The sequence below is a fragment of the Cervus elaphus genome, chromosome 5 (genome assembly GCF_910594005.1).
Source record: "Cervus elaphus chromosome 5, mCerEla1.1, whole genome shotgun sequence".
Lineage (NCBI taxonomy): Eukaryota > Metazoa > Chordata > Mammalia > Artiodactyla > Cervidae > Cervus > Cervus elaphus.
The window spans coordinates 93,960,388-93,978,320 of record NC_057819.1 but is presented as its reverse complement, the minus strand read 5'-3'; the positions used below and the strand labels follow the sequence as shown (position 1 = coordinate 93,978,320).

The following is a 17,933-nucleotide window of genomic DNA, read 5'->3' as shown; positions in this document are numbered from 1 at the left end:
CTCTCACATCTACACATGACTTCTAGAAAAACCATAGCTTTGACTAGACGAACCTTTGTCAGCCAAGTAATGCCTCTGGGTTTAATATGCTGTCATGGTTGGTCATAGATTTTCTTCCAAGAAGCACGTGTCTTTTAATTTCATGGCTGCACTCACCACCTGCAGTGATTTTGAAGCCTCAAAAAACAAAGTCTCTCACTGTTTCCATTGTTTCCCCAACTATTTGCCATGAAGTGTTGGAACCGGATGCCATGATCTTAGTTTTCTGAATGTTGAGTTTTTTTTTTCTTTTCAGTTCTACCACTTTATTGCTACCAACCCATCTCCCTCCACCCTCTTGCACACATGCTCAGTCATGTAACCCCATGGACTGCAGCCTGCAGGCTCCTCTGTCCATGGACTTTTCCAGGCAGAATGTTGAGTTTTAAGCCAACTTTTTCACTTTCCTCTTTCACTTCCATCAAAAGGCTCTTCAGTTGTTCTTTGCTTTCTGCCATAAGGGTAGTGTCATCTGCGTATCTAAGGTTACTGATGTTTCTCCTGGCAATTTTGATTCCAGCTTGTGCTTCATCCAGCCCGGCATTTCACATCAGGCAGATCTTCTGAGATCAAAATCCAGCTCTATTACCTATGCACTCTGTGTGTGACACAGGTCAATTTACTTAACTTCTTGACACCTTAGATTCTTTAGCATAAAATCTCCCTTTTCCTTTAGCTTCTTCCCTTTTAAATATGCACAAATCATCTCCATTTAAGACAACAACAAAAAGGAAATTTCCACCAACTCTACCATTATTCCTTCTATCATTTCCATTTCCTTCTTGCTTTTCCCAACCAAACTCTTTCAAAATAAGACCATTAATTAAAGAAGTTAATGATCACATACAGGGAAAAAAGATGCAAATGGAGACTGAAGAAATAAGGAAAAATATGAAGACTAAAACACACCATTAACAACCAATAAAACTAACAATTAAATCAGAAACAAGACAGAAAAGAGGTAACTGAAATACGTGATGCAAAAAAGACAAAGATTGATATTTGTTTAACTCTCTTTAATATCTATTTAACTCTCTCATCTTACCTGACTACACTTTCTCTTGGTCCTCATTATCTTCTACAACTAACAAATAATTTACTAATCTGTTAACCATTTATCAACTCTTCTCTTCCCAGTAGAATGTAAACTCCAAAAGGTCAGTGGCTTTGCTGTGTTTCATTGGGACAGAGCAGGAATCACTAAATATTTGAATGAACTAATGAATGCATGATGATATGGAAAACAGAGATGATCCTTCAAAGAGATAAAAAGGAAATGGATCAGAAAAAGTACTGACGTGATGAAAATAAAGTTCTATGAAAAGAAACAGCTAAATATTTCAGGTAAAAAGTAACAATGTATTCCAGGGAAAGTAATTCAAAATTATTTGTACCAAAACACACAGAACTTAAAGGATATAAAGAAAATAGTCACCAGCTCTCCAAGCCAATAAGAAAGTAATTCACTGGAAGTGGGATAAAATAACTACAGTACTGTACTTTCTAATAAAAACATTCAGTCCCAGCGAAAATGACTAAAGTCTACAAAGTTTTGAAATAAATTGTTATTCGAGAGATAGTACACCCATTCAGATTATTTAGGTGACAAAAACAACAGACAATCATTCCTTAACAATTAAGAATTTAGGAAATAATGCCCCATGAGAACATGTTAAAAAACTACTCCATAAGGAAATTAAGCAAAAGACCTCAGAAATGGAGGTCACTGGTAAAAGAACTAGTAGAGTGCACTGAATCAAATTAAATTAAAAAACCAAGGAATTTCAAAATACAGGAATACAAGAAATGATTTAACTTTAAAACATTATAAATTCATATTGATGCTAAAAAGTTAAAGTTTAATACTCTTAGGATAAAAATTATTAGTCAACTAGAAATAGTATCCAAAACTTAAAGCAAAAATCACATTTGAGAAATTTCATAAGCAATTTCCACTTAAGTCAGGAATGTAACAAAGTTTCTATCATTGCTTCTATTTATCTCTATATTGTAGTTTTCAGGCAATATAATAAAACACTCATAATCACATAGTGAAACAAGAAATACGAGGTAAAAGAACTAAAAAGAGACAAAATTATCCTTGTTTATAGACAATACGATTGTCTACAAAGGAAATATGAAAGAACCATGAGGCAAACTATTAGAACTATATTTACTAAAATTAAATCAACAATAACAAAAAACAGAAGCTTTTATAATTAATAAATTAGAAAAAGTTTCCTTATACAATAACAGGGCTATAAGGTACCTACAAATAAATCTAACAAAAGATGGATGTCATCTTTACGGAAAAAAATGATAAAATTGTACTAAAGGATATATAGAACACCTGAATAAAGAAATATGCCATTTTCATATATGACAACAGTAAAATACTAAAATAGCAATTTTCTTCTAAACTAAACTATATTCAATGCAATTCCAATCAAAATTCCTATAGGTTTTTTTATTATGAAACTGTGGTGTTAGTCGTGTTTGACTCTGTGATCCCATGGACTATGTAGCCCACCAGGTTCCTCTGCCCATGGGATTCTCCACACAAGAATGCTGGAGTTGCCATTACCTTCTCCAGGGGACCTTCCCAACCCAGGGATCGAACCCAAGTCTCCGACATTGCAGGCAGATACTTTACCATCTGAGCCATCTGGGAAGCCTGCTATAAAACGGAAGGTGACACAAAAATCTACTTAAATGACTGAAGGCAACTTTAAGTAAGGAAAGAGCAATAGAGTGAAGAACAACTGAAGAAAAGAGAATGCAAGACAATGCATGACTTTGTAGGTCAAAAATGAAAATTTTGGTCTCTAAGAGCAATGGGAAGTGAATAGTGATTTTAAAACAAGTAAGATGACTGTGTCTAAAGCGTGCAAAAAATGTATCAGAGAAGCTTAAAAGACAACCTGGAATGTCACTGAAAATGACACAGTATAGACCTAACAAACATTCTCTTCTCCAAAACAGCATAAAAACACTGGCCAAAAAAAGTTAGAATCAGCTTTTTTAGAACTCTGGAAATTAACCAACAGCTTAACAGCAGTCCAGGGAGCATTTATCCAAGAACAGCTGAATCTTGGTAAGAACTCCATGGTGTTTTAACTTATCCTATTTCCATCACCCCCTCCCTAGTACCATGGTAGCCTAAAAACAAGAGACCACAATCATAGTAGAAAAATCAGCAGTCTGGCAGCCACTACAGAGGGCAAATGAGGTTCTTTCAAAACCCTATCCAAGAGAGTTATTGGAACTGTCTGATGGTCCCTGAAGATGCCACTCAAAGGCTGTTTTTATTTGACTTGACAAGAGTTGCTGTTATAAAACGGCCTTTTCCCTAGAGGTTATCTGTCAAAAACAATGAAAGACAACTGTTGAATATCAGGGTAGCCTGAGGCAGTGGGTAACAGTTTTAATAGTCGCGGAAAACAATGTGTTATGGTTAAGCAAAAAGCTTAAAGCAGAACAGAAAGTCCACTGGGACTTTGAAATCTCCAAAATGTTTCTGGGGATCATGAAGACCACATGCATACACAGACCTTTGTGCATGATCAGGAAAGACCTGAGAAGGTCCTACACTCTCAAGACTGATTTTGAGGACTGACATGAGGCTCTGTACAAGCAAAAGCGAAGGCTAAGGCAGAGTTGTAAAATGCCTGGTTGTGTACTGAAGGCAGACTGGAGACCTATTAGTTATAGGTATTTAAGGAAGTCTGTCAAGTCATTAGTTGACCACTAACGTAACCAAGCAGACTTTGGTGGCCACATACAACAAACACAGACTCAAGGAATTAGTCTAGACAATCACTACACAAAAAACAAAAACAGCCAAAAAATCAACAAACAAACAACAAACCTTGGGAACAGGGGCAGCTTTGATTGCAGAGCTGCCATTTTCTATTATTCTAAATTTTCAATTTTCAACCCAAAATTATGAGACAGACACATAAACAAGAGAGTACGATTCACACACAGAATAAAGCCTTCAATGAACTAAAGGAAACTATGTCTAAAGAACTAACGTGTGAAGAAGTGAAAATGAAAGTCGCTCAGTTGCGTCCAGCTCTTTGTGACCCAATGGACTATGCAGTCCATGGAATTCTCCAGGCCAGAATGTCTCACCAAATAGAGAATACCAATTAAAAAAAAAATTACTTTAAAGCAAAGAAACAAATCAAACCAACCTCAGGAGTTGAAAAATACAACAGTGCTTCTGAATTATATTTCAAACCAAAGAAGATAGAAATAAAACAAAACCCTCAGCCATGTGTCAACATAATTTGGCAAAAAACTCATAGATTTAACCAGAGATTCACAAAATAACTTTAGATCTAAGAGGATTCATAATTAATACTCCATTTCTTTCCTAGAAAAGAACAAAAACTCCTTTACTTCACTCATCTTCTTAACCTGGATTAGCTTAGCCACTTCTGTAACGCTCTTATCTTACTGGAGGATAAAATAAGGAGAATAGAGTTCTCTTGCTGTGGCTCCCACTCCTAACAAAATTATATCATTTAAAGCTGCCCTTTGCTCTCTTCTTGCATTTCCTTATGTTTCTATTTCACTCATGGATAACAGGTTAAAAAATGAATTCTTGGCAAAATGACACATTACTTAAAATCTTTGCTTATACTGTTATTACATATTAATATACTCAGTATCATGAATTTCTCAGAATTCAGTTTAGTAGCAAATGATAAAAGTGAAAAAAATTCTTAGCCATCATTAAAATAACTCCAATTTCCTGCCATTTTCACAAATAATATGCTTTGTCATGTCTATATAACTCATTTTATTTGAACTATACTAGACTACCTCCAGAGAAATAGGAAATTTCAAGATTGATAAACAGTGAAAAATGCAATTATAATGTTCAGAGAATAAACTTCCAACATTTTTTACCATCAGCAAGCCAAACAGGCTTCCAACTAAAATAAATTCATTTTTCATTAAGAAAAACAGACCTGTGAAGACTACTTATTCAAGAAAGTGCTTTTAAAATATTGAAATTAAAGTGTTGAAAGACAAATAGGCATAACTCTCCCAGACTTCAGAATGTATATATATATTCCACATCTATTCAGACATTTCCCCAAAGAGGACACTCAGATGACTGGTAGGCACATAGAAAGACACTCAACAGTGCTAAATATTAGAGAAATGCAAATCAGAACTACAACGAGGTACCACCTCACACCAACCAGAATGCCCATCATTAAAAAGTCTATAAGTAGCAAATGTTGTAGAAGGAAAAGGAAACCCTTCTCATACTGTTGGTGGGAAAACAGTATGGAGATTCTTCAAAAAACTAAAAGAGTTGCCGTATGATCCAGCAATCCCACCTCTTTGCACATACTCAGACAAAATAATAATTCAAAAAGATACAAGCACCTCTATGTTCATAGCAGCACTATTTACAATAGGCAAGACATGGAAACAACCACAATGTTCACCAATAGATGAATGGATAAAGAAGATGTGGAATACACACACATGCGCACACACACACACAGGAATACTACTCACCCATGGAAGAAAATGATGAATGGATAAAGATGTGGCACACACACACTGGAATATTACTCACCCATGGAAGATGTGGAATACACACACACACACCACACCACACACACACACAGAGAAATACTACTCACCCATGGAAGAAAATGAAATAATGCCATTTGCAGCAACGTGAATGGACCTAGAGCTTATCACACTAGGCAAAGTCAGAAAGCCAAATACCACATAACATCACTTATATGTGGAATCTAAAATACAATACAAATCAACATATCTACAACACAAAAACAGACTCACAGATATAAAAAGTGGTTGCCTAGAGGGAGTAGGGGAGGAAAAGAATGGGAGTTTGGAATTAGTAGAGACAAACATATATAGAGTGGATAAACAACAATGTATATAGCACAGTATCCTGTGACAAAGCATAACGGAAAAGAATATGAAAAAGAATATACGTGTGTGTGTGTGTGTGTGTGTGTGTGTGTAATTGAGCCACTCTGTTGGACAGAAGCAGTTAACACAGCATTGTAAATCAACTATCAGTTCAGTTCAGTTGCTCAGTCGTGTCCAACTCTTTGCGACCCCATGAATCGCAGCATGCCAGGCCTCCCTGTCCATCACAAACTCCTGGAGTTTACTCAAACCCATGTCCATCCATCCAGCCATCTCATCCTGTGTCATCCCCTTCTCCTCCTGCCCCCAATCCCTCCCAGCATCAGGGTCTTTTCCAATGAGTCAACTCTTCGCGTGAGGTGGCCAAAGTACTGGAGTTTCAACTTCAGCATCAATCCTTCCAATGAACACCCAGGACTGATCTCCTTTAGGATGGACTGGTTGGATTTCCTTGCAGTCCAAGGGACTCTCAAGAGTCTTCTCCAATACCACAGTTCAAAAGCATCAATTTTTCGGCGCTCAGGTTTCTTCACAGTCCAACTCTCACATCCATACATGACCATTGGAAAAACCATAGCCTTGACTAGACGGACCTCTGTTGACAAAGTAATGTCTCTGCTTTTTAATATGCTATCTAGGTTGGTCATAACTTTCCTTCCAAGGAGTAAGCATCTTTTAATTTCATGGCTGCAGTCACCATCTGCAGTGATTTTGGAACCCCAAAAAATAAAGTCTGACACTGTTTTCACTCTCTCCCCATCTATTTCCCATAAAGTGATGGGACCAGATGCCATGATCTTAGTGTTCTGAATGCTGAGCTTTAAGCCAACTTTTTCACTCTCTTTCACTTTCATCAAGAGGCTTTTTAGTTCACCTTCACTTTTTGCCATAAGGGTGGTGTCATCTGCATATCTGAGGTTATTGATATTTCTCCTGGCAATCTTGATTCCAGCTTGTGCTTCTTCCAGCCCAGCGTTTCTCATGATGTACTCTGCATATAAGTTAAATAAGCAGGATGACAATATATAGCCTTGACATACTCCTTTCCTGATTTGGAACCAGTCTGCTGGTCCATGTCCAGTTCTAACTGTTGCTTCCTGACCTGCATACAGGTTTCTCAAGAGGGGGGTCAGGTGGTCTGGTATTCCCATCTCTTTCAGGATTTTCCAGTTTATTGTGACCCACACAGTCAAAGGCTTTGGCCTAGTCAATAAAGCAGAAATAGATGTTTTTCTGGAACTCTCTTGCTTTTTCAATGATCCAGCGGATATTGGCAATTTGATCTCTGGTTCCTCTGCCTTTTCTAAAACCAGCTTGAACATCTGGTAGTTCACGGTTCACGTATTGCTGAAGTCTGGCTTGGAGAATTTTGAGCATTACTTTACTAGCGTGTGAGATGAGTGCAGTTGTGCGGTAGTTTGAGCATTCTTTGGCATAGCCTTTCTTTGGGATTGGAATGAAAACTGACTTTTTCCAGTGCTGTGGCCACTGCTGAGTTTTCCAAATTTGCTGGCATATTGAGTGCAGCACTTTCACAGCATCATCTTTCAGGATTTGAAATAGCTCAACTGGAATTCCATCACCTCCACTAGCTTTGTTCGTAGTGATGCTTTCTAAGGACCACCTGACTTCACATTCCAGGATGTCTGGCTCTAGGTGAGTGACCACACCATCGTGATTATCTGGGTTGTGAAGATCTTTTCTGTACAGTTCCTCTGTGTATTCTTGCCACCTCTTCTTGATATCTTCTGTTTCTGTTAGGTCCATACCATTTCTGTCCTTTATTGAACCCATCTTTGTATGAAATGCTCCCTTGGTATCTCTAATTTTCTTGAAGAGATCTCTAGTCTTTCCCATTCTATTGTTTTCCTCTATTTCTTTGCACTGATCTCTGAGGAAGGCTTTCTTATCTCTCCTTGCTGTTCTTTGGAACTCTGCATTCAAATGGGTATATCTTTCCTTTTCTCCTTTGCTTTTCACTTCCCTTCTTTTCACAGCTATTTGTAAGGCCTCCTCAGACAACCACTTTGCTTTTTTGCATTTCTTTTCCATGGGGATGGTCTTGATCCCTGTCTCCTGTACAATGTCACAAACCTCCGCCCATAGTTCATCAGGCTCTCTGTCTATCAGATCTAGTCCCTTAAATCTATTTCTCACTTCCACTGTATAGTCATAAGGGATTTGATTTAGGTCATGCCTGAATGGTCTAGTGGTTTTCCCTACGTCCTTCAATTTAAGTCTGAATTTGGCAATAAGGAGTTCATGATCTGAGCCACAGTCAGTTCCCGGTCTTGTTTTTGCTGACTGTACAGAGCTTCTCCATCTTTAGCTGCAAAGAATATAATCAATCTGATTTTAGTGTTGACCATCTGGTGATGTCCATGTGTAGAGTCTTCTCTTGTGTTGTTGGAAGAGGGTGTTTGCTATGATCAGTGCGTTCTCTTGATAAAACTCTTATTAGCCTTTACCCTGCTTCATTCTGTACTCCAAGGCCAAATCTGCCTGTTTCTCGACTGCCTACTATACTTCAACACAATTTTTAAAAAAGGAAGTAGTGAAAGCAATGAAAACATGTCATGTAATCCAGTAAATTGCAAATGTTTCTAACTTTGGGAATATATAACTATGAAAGTGAAAGCATTAGTTGTTTGGTCATGTCTGACTCTTTGCAACTCCATGGCCTTCTCCAGGCAAGAATATTGGAATGGGCTGCCGTTCCCTTCTCTGGGGATCTTTCTGACCCAGGGATCGAACCTGGGTCTCCTGTACTGCAGACAGATTCTCTACCATCTGAGCTACCAAGGAAGACCATACCATAGTCACATTTTTTTTTTTAAAGCACTGATTTCCTTCTGTTCTCAAAAATTATAACAATGGAATAAACACAATTTTGAAAAAAAGAAAAAAGCTCATAGTATCACTAAAAAATTCCCTCAGATCAATTTTCACTTATTTTCTACTTATCTATGCATATAGTTTTCTACAACCACATATATTCAATTTTATATTCTACTTATTTCATGCTTTTAAATAGTTCCAGTACTCTCTCTTATTATGCCTTCTCAGATTAAATGTGTTATTTCCTTTCATATTTTAATATGATTTGGAAGCTAAGTATCTTACAGGAAATTCTTAAAGTCCACCATAAATTTTTCTTAAAAAATATTTTTCAACAGGAAAATACAGAAAAGCATAAAAAAAATCACTTGTAAGTCCACCAAAGACAACTACTATTAATATTCTGAAATGATTTCTTTACTCTTTTTTCCTTTCATTTTATTTGTAACAATTTTGTACAGACATTGTACCTCACTTTACTTAGCCATGCTTTCACTGTTGGAAGTTGGACTGGTTCTAGGTTTCTACTATCATAAACAACTCTGAAATAAAGACTTCTGTTTACCTATAAAGCTTTAATACAAATTTCTGACCATGTCCTCAGGAGAGAATTTTAGAAAGGAAAATACTGGCACAGCTTCCACCTTCTGATTGATACAGTGGGTTAAACATACCTGACCCTTAAAGGATTGATACAAATTGCAAAATTGTTTTCTGAAAGGGGCACTGATTTACATCAACAAAATTCTGAATTTTCAAATTTCCCATTTCATCAAAATTTTGCCATATCATTTTCAAAAGTATTATATTAGTTTTTAAAAGGCAGCCTATTGCTGCTCTTATTTACACTTCTTAGATATAGTTAAGATTAAGTATTTTTATTGCTTATTAGATATTTCTATTTCTTCTATACCTTACGTGTTTTCCAGTTTTCTCTGGGGGTTTTGGTGTTTTTCTTATAGTTTTTATAACTGCTTTATATTTTATGAAAATGAAAGCTTAACCTATAAAAGGACTACCTGGTTTCTGAGTACTCAAAGTGCAATTATTATCATCCACCATTTATCTGACATGTTTGGTAAATATTAAAAAAAAAACTAAATAAACTTTAGTTATTGTTTTAAAGAGATCCAGAAGTTTTGTATCTTTATCCAACAGCAACAATTCTCAGGTGGTATGAATCATATCTCTTCATGGCATTGAGTTGTATTGCAAAACTGGATCTCACGAGAATATCATTATCTAGAAATAAGTATTTCAATTGCCAAGACTAAAAGGAAAATTCATTATATTCTGTGAAATGAGCAAGCATTTACCACAGAAATATCTAAAAGGAAGTTTCATATTTTAACTTGTCATGCAACATCTATTTTAGTCACTAACCACTTTAAAACACTTGTGAAATACTTGTTGTCAGAAGTACTTCGGATAATTGTATACATCGTGGATAGCAAGTACAGCTAAATTTCAGCTATCCCCCCCCTTTGTAAATAAAGTTTTATTAGAACACATTAGTCAAGCTCATTCATTTACATGTTATCTAACGGCTACTTTCACACTGTGAAAGCAAAGTTGAGCACTTAGCTTGTAAAACCTAAAGTGTCTACTATCCGGCTCTTTACAACACAGCTAAAACATCTGAGTAAATAATTTTACTCATTCTTTGAAGTCAGCACAGATAGATCTTAACTCCTGGAGCTCATACTCTTGCACAGTGTAAAACTTGTATGCAAATAACTTACAATGTAAGGTATAAAAAGCTAAGTGCTCTAAGAATGATAAAGAGTGTCAGAAAAAACGAAGTGTGTTTCCAGTGGGGAAAATCTTGAAGAAGGCAGCTTTTGCACTGGGTTTTAAAAGATGGCTATAATTTGAAATATAGGATGGAAACACTTCCAGTGTGAAGAAAAGTAGAGTTGTAAAAAAAATACAAACATGACAGTGTACTCTGCATGGAGAAACACAGGAGAAAACGCTAATGAGCATTGTGAAGCCAAAGCACAGGGAAGGCTGTCAGTGTCAAGAAGTTTAGATTTTAAATACATTCAGGTTCAAAAGCAAGGAAGTAACAGTGATTAGAACTGTTTTAGGCAGCTCAATCTACCAACAGTATTTGAAATGAATGTGAGGAGAGAGAGGTGATAAGAAACTAATTATAAAGCTATTAAAATAATTCATGACAGAAGTGATAAAGGTGGTAGCAATGGGACTGGAATAAAGAATTGGAAAAACAGAAAATAAACACATTAGCACCAGAGCAAAACTACTCAAAGACTTATGACCAGATAACAGCATTTGGGTACACTATAAACCTTACCTATAGGGGCTTCCCAGGTGGCCCAGTGGTAAAGAACCTGCCTGCTAATGCCGGAGACACAAGAGACTCGGGTTCGATCCCTGAGTCGGAAAGATCCCCTGGAGAAGGAAAAGCCAACCAACCCCAGTATTCTTGCCTGGGAAATCCCATGGAAAGAGGAGCCTGGTGGGCTACAGTTCATGGGGTCACAAAGAGTCAGATGCGACTGAGCACCTGAGCACACATACATAAACCTACTTATATGGGGTAAAAACTCTTCATCTCCTCTGCATTTGAACAAAATGATAACTGTCTATTTAGTTCTGCTAACTTCAAAAAGAGGGACTATTTAAGTAATAATTTAAAGTGCTAGACTACCACTTTCTCCCATTTTTAAACTAACTTTGGATTCCAGAACATATTAAAACAGATTTCATTTGGTAGGGCCCCCTCTGCTGGACCACTGAAAGAAAAGTCTGATCTTAAATTTGGGTTCTTAATTGCTTCTGTGGAATTGATGAAATCAAGAATAGTTGGATTTGCTTTGGAAGCTCATCAGGTGTATCAAATGCCCTCTTCAGGAGGGGAACCATAAAATATCTTTCCCTGTCTTTTCCAAAATAGGAATAACCTTATTGTTGCTTAAACTGATTAATTTTTAAAGAAGAAAGTTTTAGATTCACGGACACAGAGAACAGACTTGTGGTTGCCAAGGGGGAGGAGAAGTGGGGGAGAAATGGACAGGGAGTTTGGGATCAGCAGATGCAAACTATTATACAGACAATAAATAAACAACAAGGTCCTATTGTATAGCACAGAGAACTAGATTCAATAGCCTATGATAAACCATAATGGAATATGAAAAAGAATGTGTATATAGATACATATGTAAAACTGAATCACTCTGCCTGAACAGCAGAAATTCACACATTCTCAATCAACTACACGTCAATGAAATAAATTTTTAAAAAAGAGTTTATATTCAAAGCTTACTAACATTTGAATAATATGTGAGGATAAACTGGAATTCAACACATTTTTTTGGCTGCATGGCATGGCTTGTGGGATCTTAGTTCCCTGAAGAGGGGTCGAACCTGGGCCCTCAGCAGTCAAAGAGAAAAGTCCTAACCAGTGGACCACCAAAGAATTCCCCTAGACTGATTTTCTATAGGTAAAGAAATCATGCTAAGGAACAGTTTTATATTCTCTGCTCATTAAGAACTAAACTGCAGCTCCTCCATCAGTAGGCTTCTGACTGGGCTCTATCAAAGAGATACCAAGATAGCATATTGGAGGGTAGAAGAATGGGATACGACTAGTATTTCTCCCTGCCTTTCTCTCTAAGACTGAATCTTCCCTGTGGCTTCAACTCCTTTTAGAAAAGTTCACTTCCCACCAAGTAATCCTAGCCCCCGGCCTCCAGAACCCAACTCCTGCTTGTATCTCTCCATTTATCAACTTCTTGCTTTTTACTACTGCTAATCTTTGGGCTGGGCTTCCCAGGTGGCTCAGTGGTCAAGAATCCACCTGCCAATGCAGGAGACACAGATTCGATCCCTGGGTGGGGAAAGATCCCTTGTAGAAGGAAACAGCAACTCACTTGCCTGGGAAATCTCATGGCCAGAGGAGCCTGGCGGGCTACAGTCCAGGGGGTTGCAGAAGAGTCAGCCACAACTTAGCGACTAAACAACAACAAACTCTGTGTTGCTTCACCATCTCTTGTAGCTTCTCAAGTCTTCAATCACCCACGTAACCAATTCTCTGCATTAAAGTCCCTCTATGCAAAAGGAAGGGGGACAGAAAAGAAGAGAAAAATGGTTCTAGGCCTTTCTTTTCTTACTATACAGTACCCACTGTCCAGCTACCACTAGGCTCATCTCATAATGGAAAAGAAACAGTAATCATACAAGTCAACTTTCTAGATAACTTGTACAAACCCATCCTTCTCAAATTAGAGCAATGCTTCTTTATATTACATGGGTATGCCAGGATAATTTATGTGAAACCTCAAGATAAGCATGTCATATTTTTCTGTTGTGTCCACAGTGATTTTAAAAATTACTTGTACATTAAATTTTTTTTTTACATTATTGACTACGCCAAAGCCTTTGACTGTGCGGATCACAACAAACTGAGGAAAATTCTTAAAGAGGTGTGAATATCAGACCACCTTACCTGCCTCCTGAGAAATCTGTATGCAGGTCAAGAAGCAAGTTAGAACCAGACATGGAACAGTAGACTGCTTCCAAATTGGGAAAGGAGTACGTCAAGGCTGTATATTGTCACACTGCTTATTTAACTTACATGCAGAGTACATCATGTGAAATGCTGGGCTGGATGAAGCACAAGCTGAAATCAAGATTGCTGGGAGAAATATCAATAATCTCAGATATGCAGATGACACCACCCTTATGACAGAAAGTGAAGAAGAACTGAAGAGCCTCTTGATGAAAGTAAAGAGGAGAACTTTAAAAATTAAAAAAAAAAAATGTCTAGACAACATATTAAAAAGCAGAGACATTACTTTGCCGACAAAGGTCTGTCTACTCAAAGCTATGGTTTTTCTAGTAGTCATGTGTGGATGTGAGAGTTGGGACTATAAAGCTGAGCACCAAAGAATCAACGCTTTTGAACTGTGGTGTTGGAGAAGACTCTTGAGAGTCCCTTGGAGATCAAGCCAATCAATCCTAAAGGAAATCAGTCCTGAATATTCATTGGAAGGACTGATGCTGGAGCTCCAATACTTTGACCACCTGATGTGACGAACTGAATCACTGGAAAAGACCCTGATGCTGGGAAAGATTGTGAAAGCAGGAGGAAAAGAGGACAACAGAGGGTGAGATGGTTTGATGGTGTCACCAACTCAATAGACATGACATTGAGCAAGCTCTGGGAGTTGGTGATGGACAGGGAAGCATGGCATGCTGCAGTCCATGGGGTCACAAAGAATCAGACACCACGGAGCGACTGAACTGACTGAACGTACATTAAAACAAACCACAAGGGTACTGTCAATTCAATGGGGAAGAGCCTTCAATAAATGGTGTTGAGACAAGTGGATATCCTTCCACATGCAAAGAATGAAATGAAACCCCCTATCTCATATCAAATACAAAATTTATCTCAAAATGAACCACAGATGTAATCTGAAGAACTAAAACTACACAATTCTTAGACAAAAGCATATGCACAAACCTTGACCTTGGATTAAGCAATGGTTTCTTAGGTAATGACACCAAAGCAGTAACAACTGAAGGAAAAAAATATATCTGACTTCCTCAAAATTGAACTTTTGTACTTCAAAGGACATTGTCAAGAAAGTGAAAGGACAATCCACAGAATGGGAGAAAATATTTACAAATTACATCTAATAACTTATTCTTGCCTGGAGAATCCTATGGACAGAGGGGCCTGGCAGGCTACAGTCCATGGGGTCACAAGGGTCGGACATGATTTAGCAACTAAACCACCACCACCACCAAGTGATCTGTACCTAGAACATACAAAGGAATCTTACAACTTGTAGCAAAATAACAAATAACCCAATTAAAACCTAGGAAAAAAAAAAAAAAACTAGGCAAATTATACCAACAGACATTTCTCTAAAGATGATACATAAATGGCCAAAATCATTGGCCATCATCAAAATGCAAATCAAAACCACAATGAAATAGTTGTCTGGGGCAGAATATGGGAAAGTAAATTAACTGCGAAGAGGTATGAAAGAACTTTCAGGGAAGAGCGAAATGTTTTACATCTTAACTGGTGGCTCAGATGGTAAAGAATCCGCCTGCAACAAAGGAAATCTGGGTTCAATCCCTGAGTCGGGAAGATTCCCTGGAGAAAAGAATGGCAACTCACTCCAGTAATCTTGTCTGGAGAATTCCATGGACAGAGGAGGCTGGTAGGCTACAGTCCATGAGGTTGCAAAGAGCTGGACGTGACTAAGCAACTAACACTTTCACTTTGAAGCATATGTATTTGTCAAAAGTCATCAACCTGTACACTTAAAATCCATGAATTTCATATTTTACACATTTGGAAGGGTGCACTTATTTTGATATGCTTGTTAAGAACCGTGGGCTTCACAGAAAAACACTGTTTTGGCTGCTAAAACATAGAATGTTCATATTAGATGTTATTATTGTAGTATTATCAATGCTAACTTTATATACTACCATAACTACACTGAGTAATTACATTTAGCAAATACTGAATAACTACAAAAGTCGTCTCACAAGAAACTATTTTGCTGATAAAAATTTCTAGGAAATTGGTGACATCTCAATAGCTTATTTCCTAGGATCTTTACACCAACAATTCTGTTCTATCAATATTAGTTGTGTGAAATTACTTTGTCTAACTGCTCAAAAATAGCTGAAATTCATAGCTGTTGAAAGAAAATCTCTTGGATTATCCATGTATCACTTACCAAAAGGGGGAAAAAACCACCAATGGAGCTTTCTTCTTTAAATATTCCTTTGATACTTCTGTAAATTATGCTACAGATACACTGTACTAACAAAACATTTGAAGCAAGCAAAGATATCAAATTCACAAGTTCAATTTAAAAACAAAAACATTTCCAACAATGCAGTAGAAAAAGTTTCCCTTACCTCATCATCATCATCATCAGAATCATTCCCAAACACTGAAGGTTTTTGCAAAACAGGGTGCAACTGCTGTGCTTTCTTTGGCAAAATAAGCCCATACCTGCATATTTTTCGTTTTGAAATAGAAATTACACCATTATATTTAAATGTTAAAACACTAATACATCCACTACCTCTTCTGGAGGAAGCTACCAAGTCAAAACATGTCACAGAGCTTATGATCACATAACCCTGGTTCTGATTTTCAACGATCTAAAAGCTTCAAAATGCACTAAGATTTTTAAACTATTATTCTACGTTAAAGAAGAGAAGTGAATGAAGAGTTCGGAAGTTGTAGATAGTGAAATGATAAGTTAAAAAAAAAAATGTCAGTGGAAAGCTCAGTTGAGGTCCACTAAAAAGAAAAAGACTCTAAATTACCTTGTGACCTAACAAGAGTCAAGAAAACATTCCCCCCGCCCCGCCCTTACTGGGTATATATCATTTTAAAGAAGTTATTAAATAAAGATTAATGTCATCCATTAAAATTTTTTAAAGATTACATTAACTGAGAAACCCAAGTAGTTATGGGGCAAATTCCCATTACATTTTATACAGCTCACGTGCTTTGTCTTGGAGCACCTGAAAGAACCATCCCATCAAACCCAACTCAATTGGTTTCTCACGTTTGGGCCTTTAAGATGCATATATAACGGGAAGCCGCATCACAACTGAGGATTATACATCTAAGGTAAAGCTTCCAAAAACATGTAACATTTCTCTTCTGCGGCAACGTATACCCCAATTCCCTATGTGCCTACCCTTTTTTGTGGCTTCTCAGCACAACATTCCTAAACCGAGAAGGGAGGGCGGGAATCAGAACTTGAGCTGCCAAGGAGAACAAGGCCCTCTAAAGCCAGGAATTGTCTCTCTTCTCATTTCCCCTGAAAGCATCCAACCGGGGAGAAACTCAAGCGCGGGGTAGGAAGCAAGACTGAGGGGCCTCAGACCGAGCTTTTGGAAAATAGAAAAGTCTCGCTCTCTGCCCCTCAGCCTAACTTCCTTTATTTCCTCACAAGTTTCTCCCTCAAACTTCGGGCTTCCATCCTGCAAAATGTGTGGGGGGATGGGAATATATGTTCCTCGGGATTTCTCGCTTTCCCCGCCTCTACCCCTGACGACACAGCCCCTTCACTTCCAGCGCACTTCTACTCCTCGGCCAAAGACACAATCGCCGTAGTATCTCACTCCCCAGTCTGACCCTAACTCCCGGATCACTCACTGCCTGCCCGGAATCGCCATCTTGCTCCCGTCTCCGCTGAACGTGGCCGACGCCGACGTAACGCTGATGCAGACGCTGGCGTCATCACGCGAATTCTCGCGGGGCTTTGGCTGGCCTAGAACTCGCCTAGCTCCTGGGTTTGACTTTGGGTTACTTCCGCATTGCTGGAAATGGAGTCCTTGGCTTTGGGAATTGTTTGAAAACCGACGGATTGCCTCGAAATCAGTGGTAAGAAAGGAATAACAAAAAAAGAGAAAGGGATAACAAAATTTTAGGCCAGTGGTTCCAAGAGTGTGGTCCCGGGAATTGGCATCCCCCGGCAATTTGTTAGAAATGGAAATTTTCTGGCTCTGTTCCGTACGTACGGAATCAGAAACGCTGGGATGGGCCCAGAAATCTGACTTTTAACAAGTCCACCAGATAATCCTGATACTCAAGTTTGAAAACCACTACCCTAGGCTGTCGAGTGTTTTTTGTGGTTTTTTAACCCCTGAGGTGTTCAGCGTAAGTATCCTGGATGGGAAAGATTCCCTGGAGGAGGAAATGGCAACCCACTCCAGTATTCTTGGCTTGGAAAATTCCATGGACAGAGCAGCCTGGTGGGCTACAGTCCAGGGAATCGCAAAGGATCGGACATGACTGAGCACGCACCCATTCCTGGCTTAGGGTAACTTGACAGAGGATGAAAATCCATACGCTAAGTATATTACTATTGGACAGTAATGATGAATGTCAATACTATATAGTGCCACTGGGTATAGAAAGTAAAATCATACATGATATTAAAGAAAAATTTAGTTACCATTTCACGTGTGAACCCACTCTTTGTCGGCCCATGCCAAACGTACGGCAGTCGAAGAGATCTTGTGAACTGCCGACAGGACGTTTAAACCTCCAAGTGTAGTTGTGGATTTGTCTATTTCCCCTTTTACTCAGGTCAGGTTTTGTTTCACCTACT

General features: G+C 38.1%; 1 protein-coding gene across 6 annotated transcripts in view; it reads right to left on the bottom strand.

Annotated features, from left to right (window-relative positions):
* NSRP1 (nuclear speckle splicing regulatory protein 1) overlaps nucleotides 1-17,104 on the bottom strand; it is a 43,583-nt gene extending 26,479 nt beyond the window's left edge. For 2 of the 6 annotated variants that reach the window (XM_043903274.1, XM_043903276.1), the window contains exons 1-2: nucleotides 16,515-16,952; nucleotides 15,718-15,814 (exon numbers count right to left, since the gene is read on the bottom strand). Coding sequence is in view for 2 of the 6 variants with exons in the window: in XM_043903272.1 (XP_043759207.1) it covers nucleotides 15,718-15,814; nucleotides 16,976-16,995 (117 nt within the window). In the remaining 4 variants the exon portion in view is untranslated. Of the gene's footprint in view, nucleotides 1-1,084; nucleotides 1,295-15,533; nucleotides 15,620-15,717; nucleotides 15,815-16,514; nucleotides 16,953-16,975 lie in introns of those variants that run through there. The other 4 variants (XM_043903277.1, XM_043903272.1, XM_043903273.1 and 1 more) reach the window with 4 other exon arrangements.
* Between the last annotated feature and the right edge of the window lie 829 nt (nucleotides 17,105-17,933).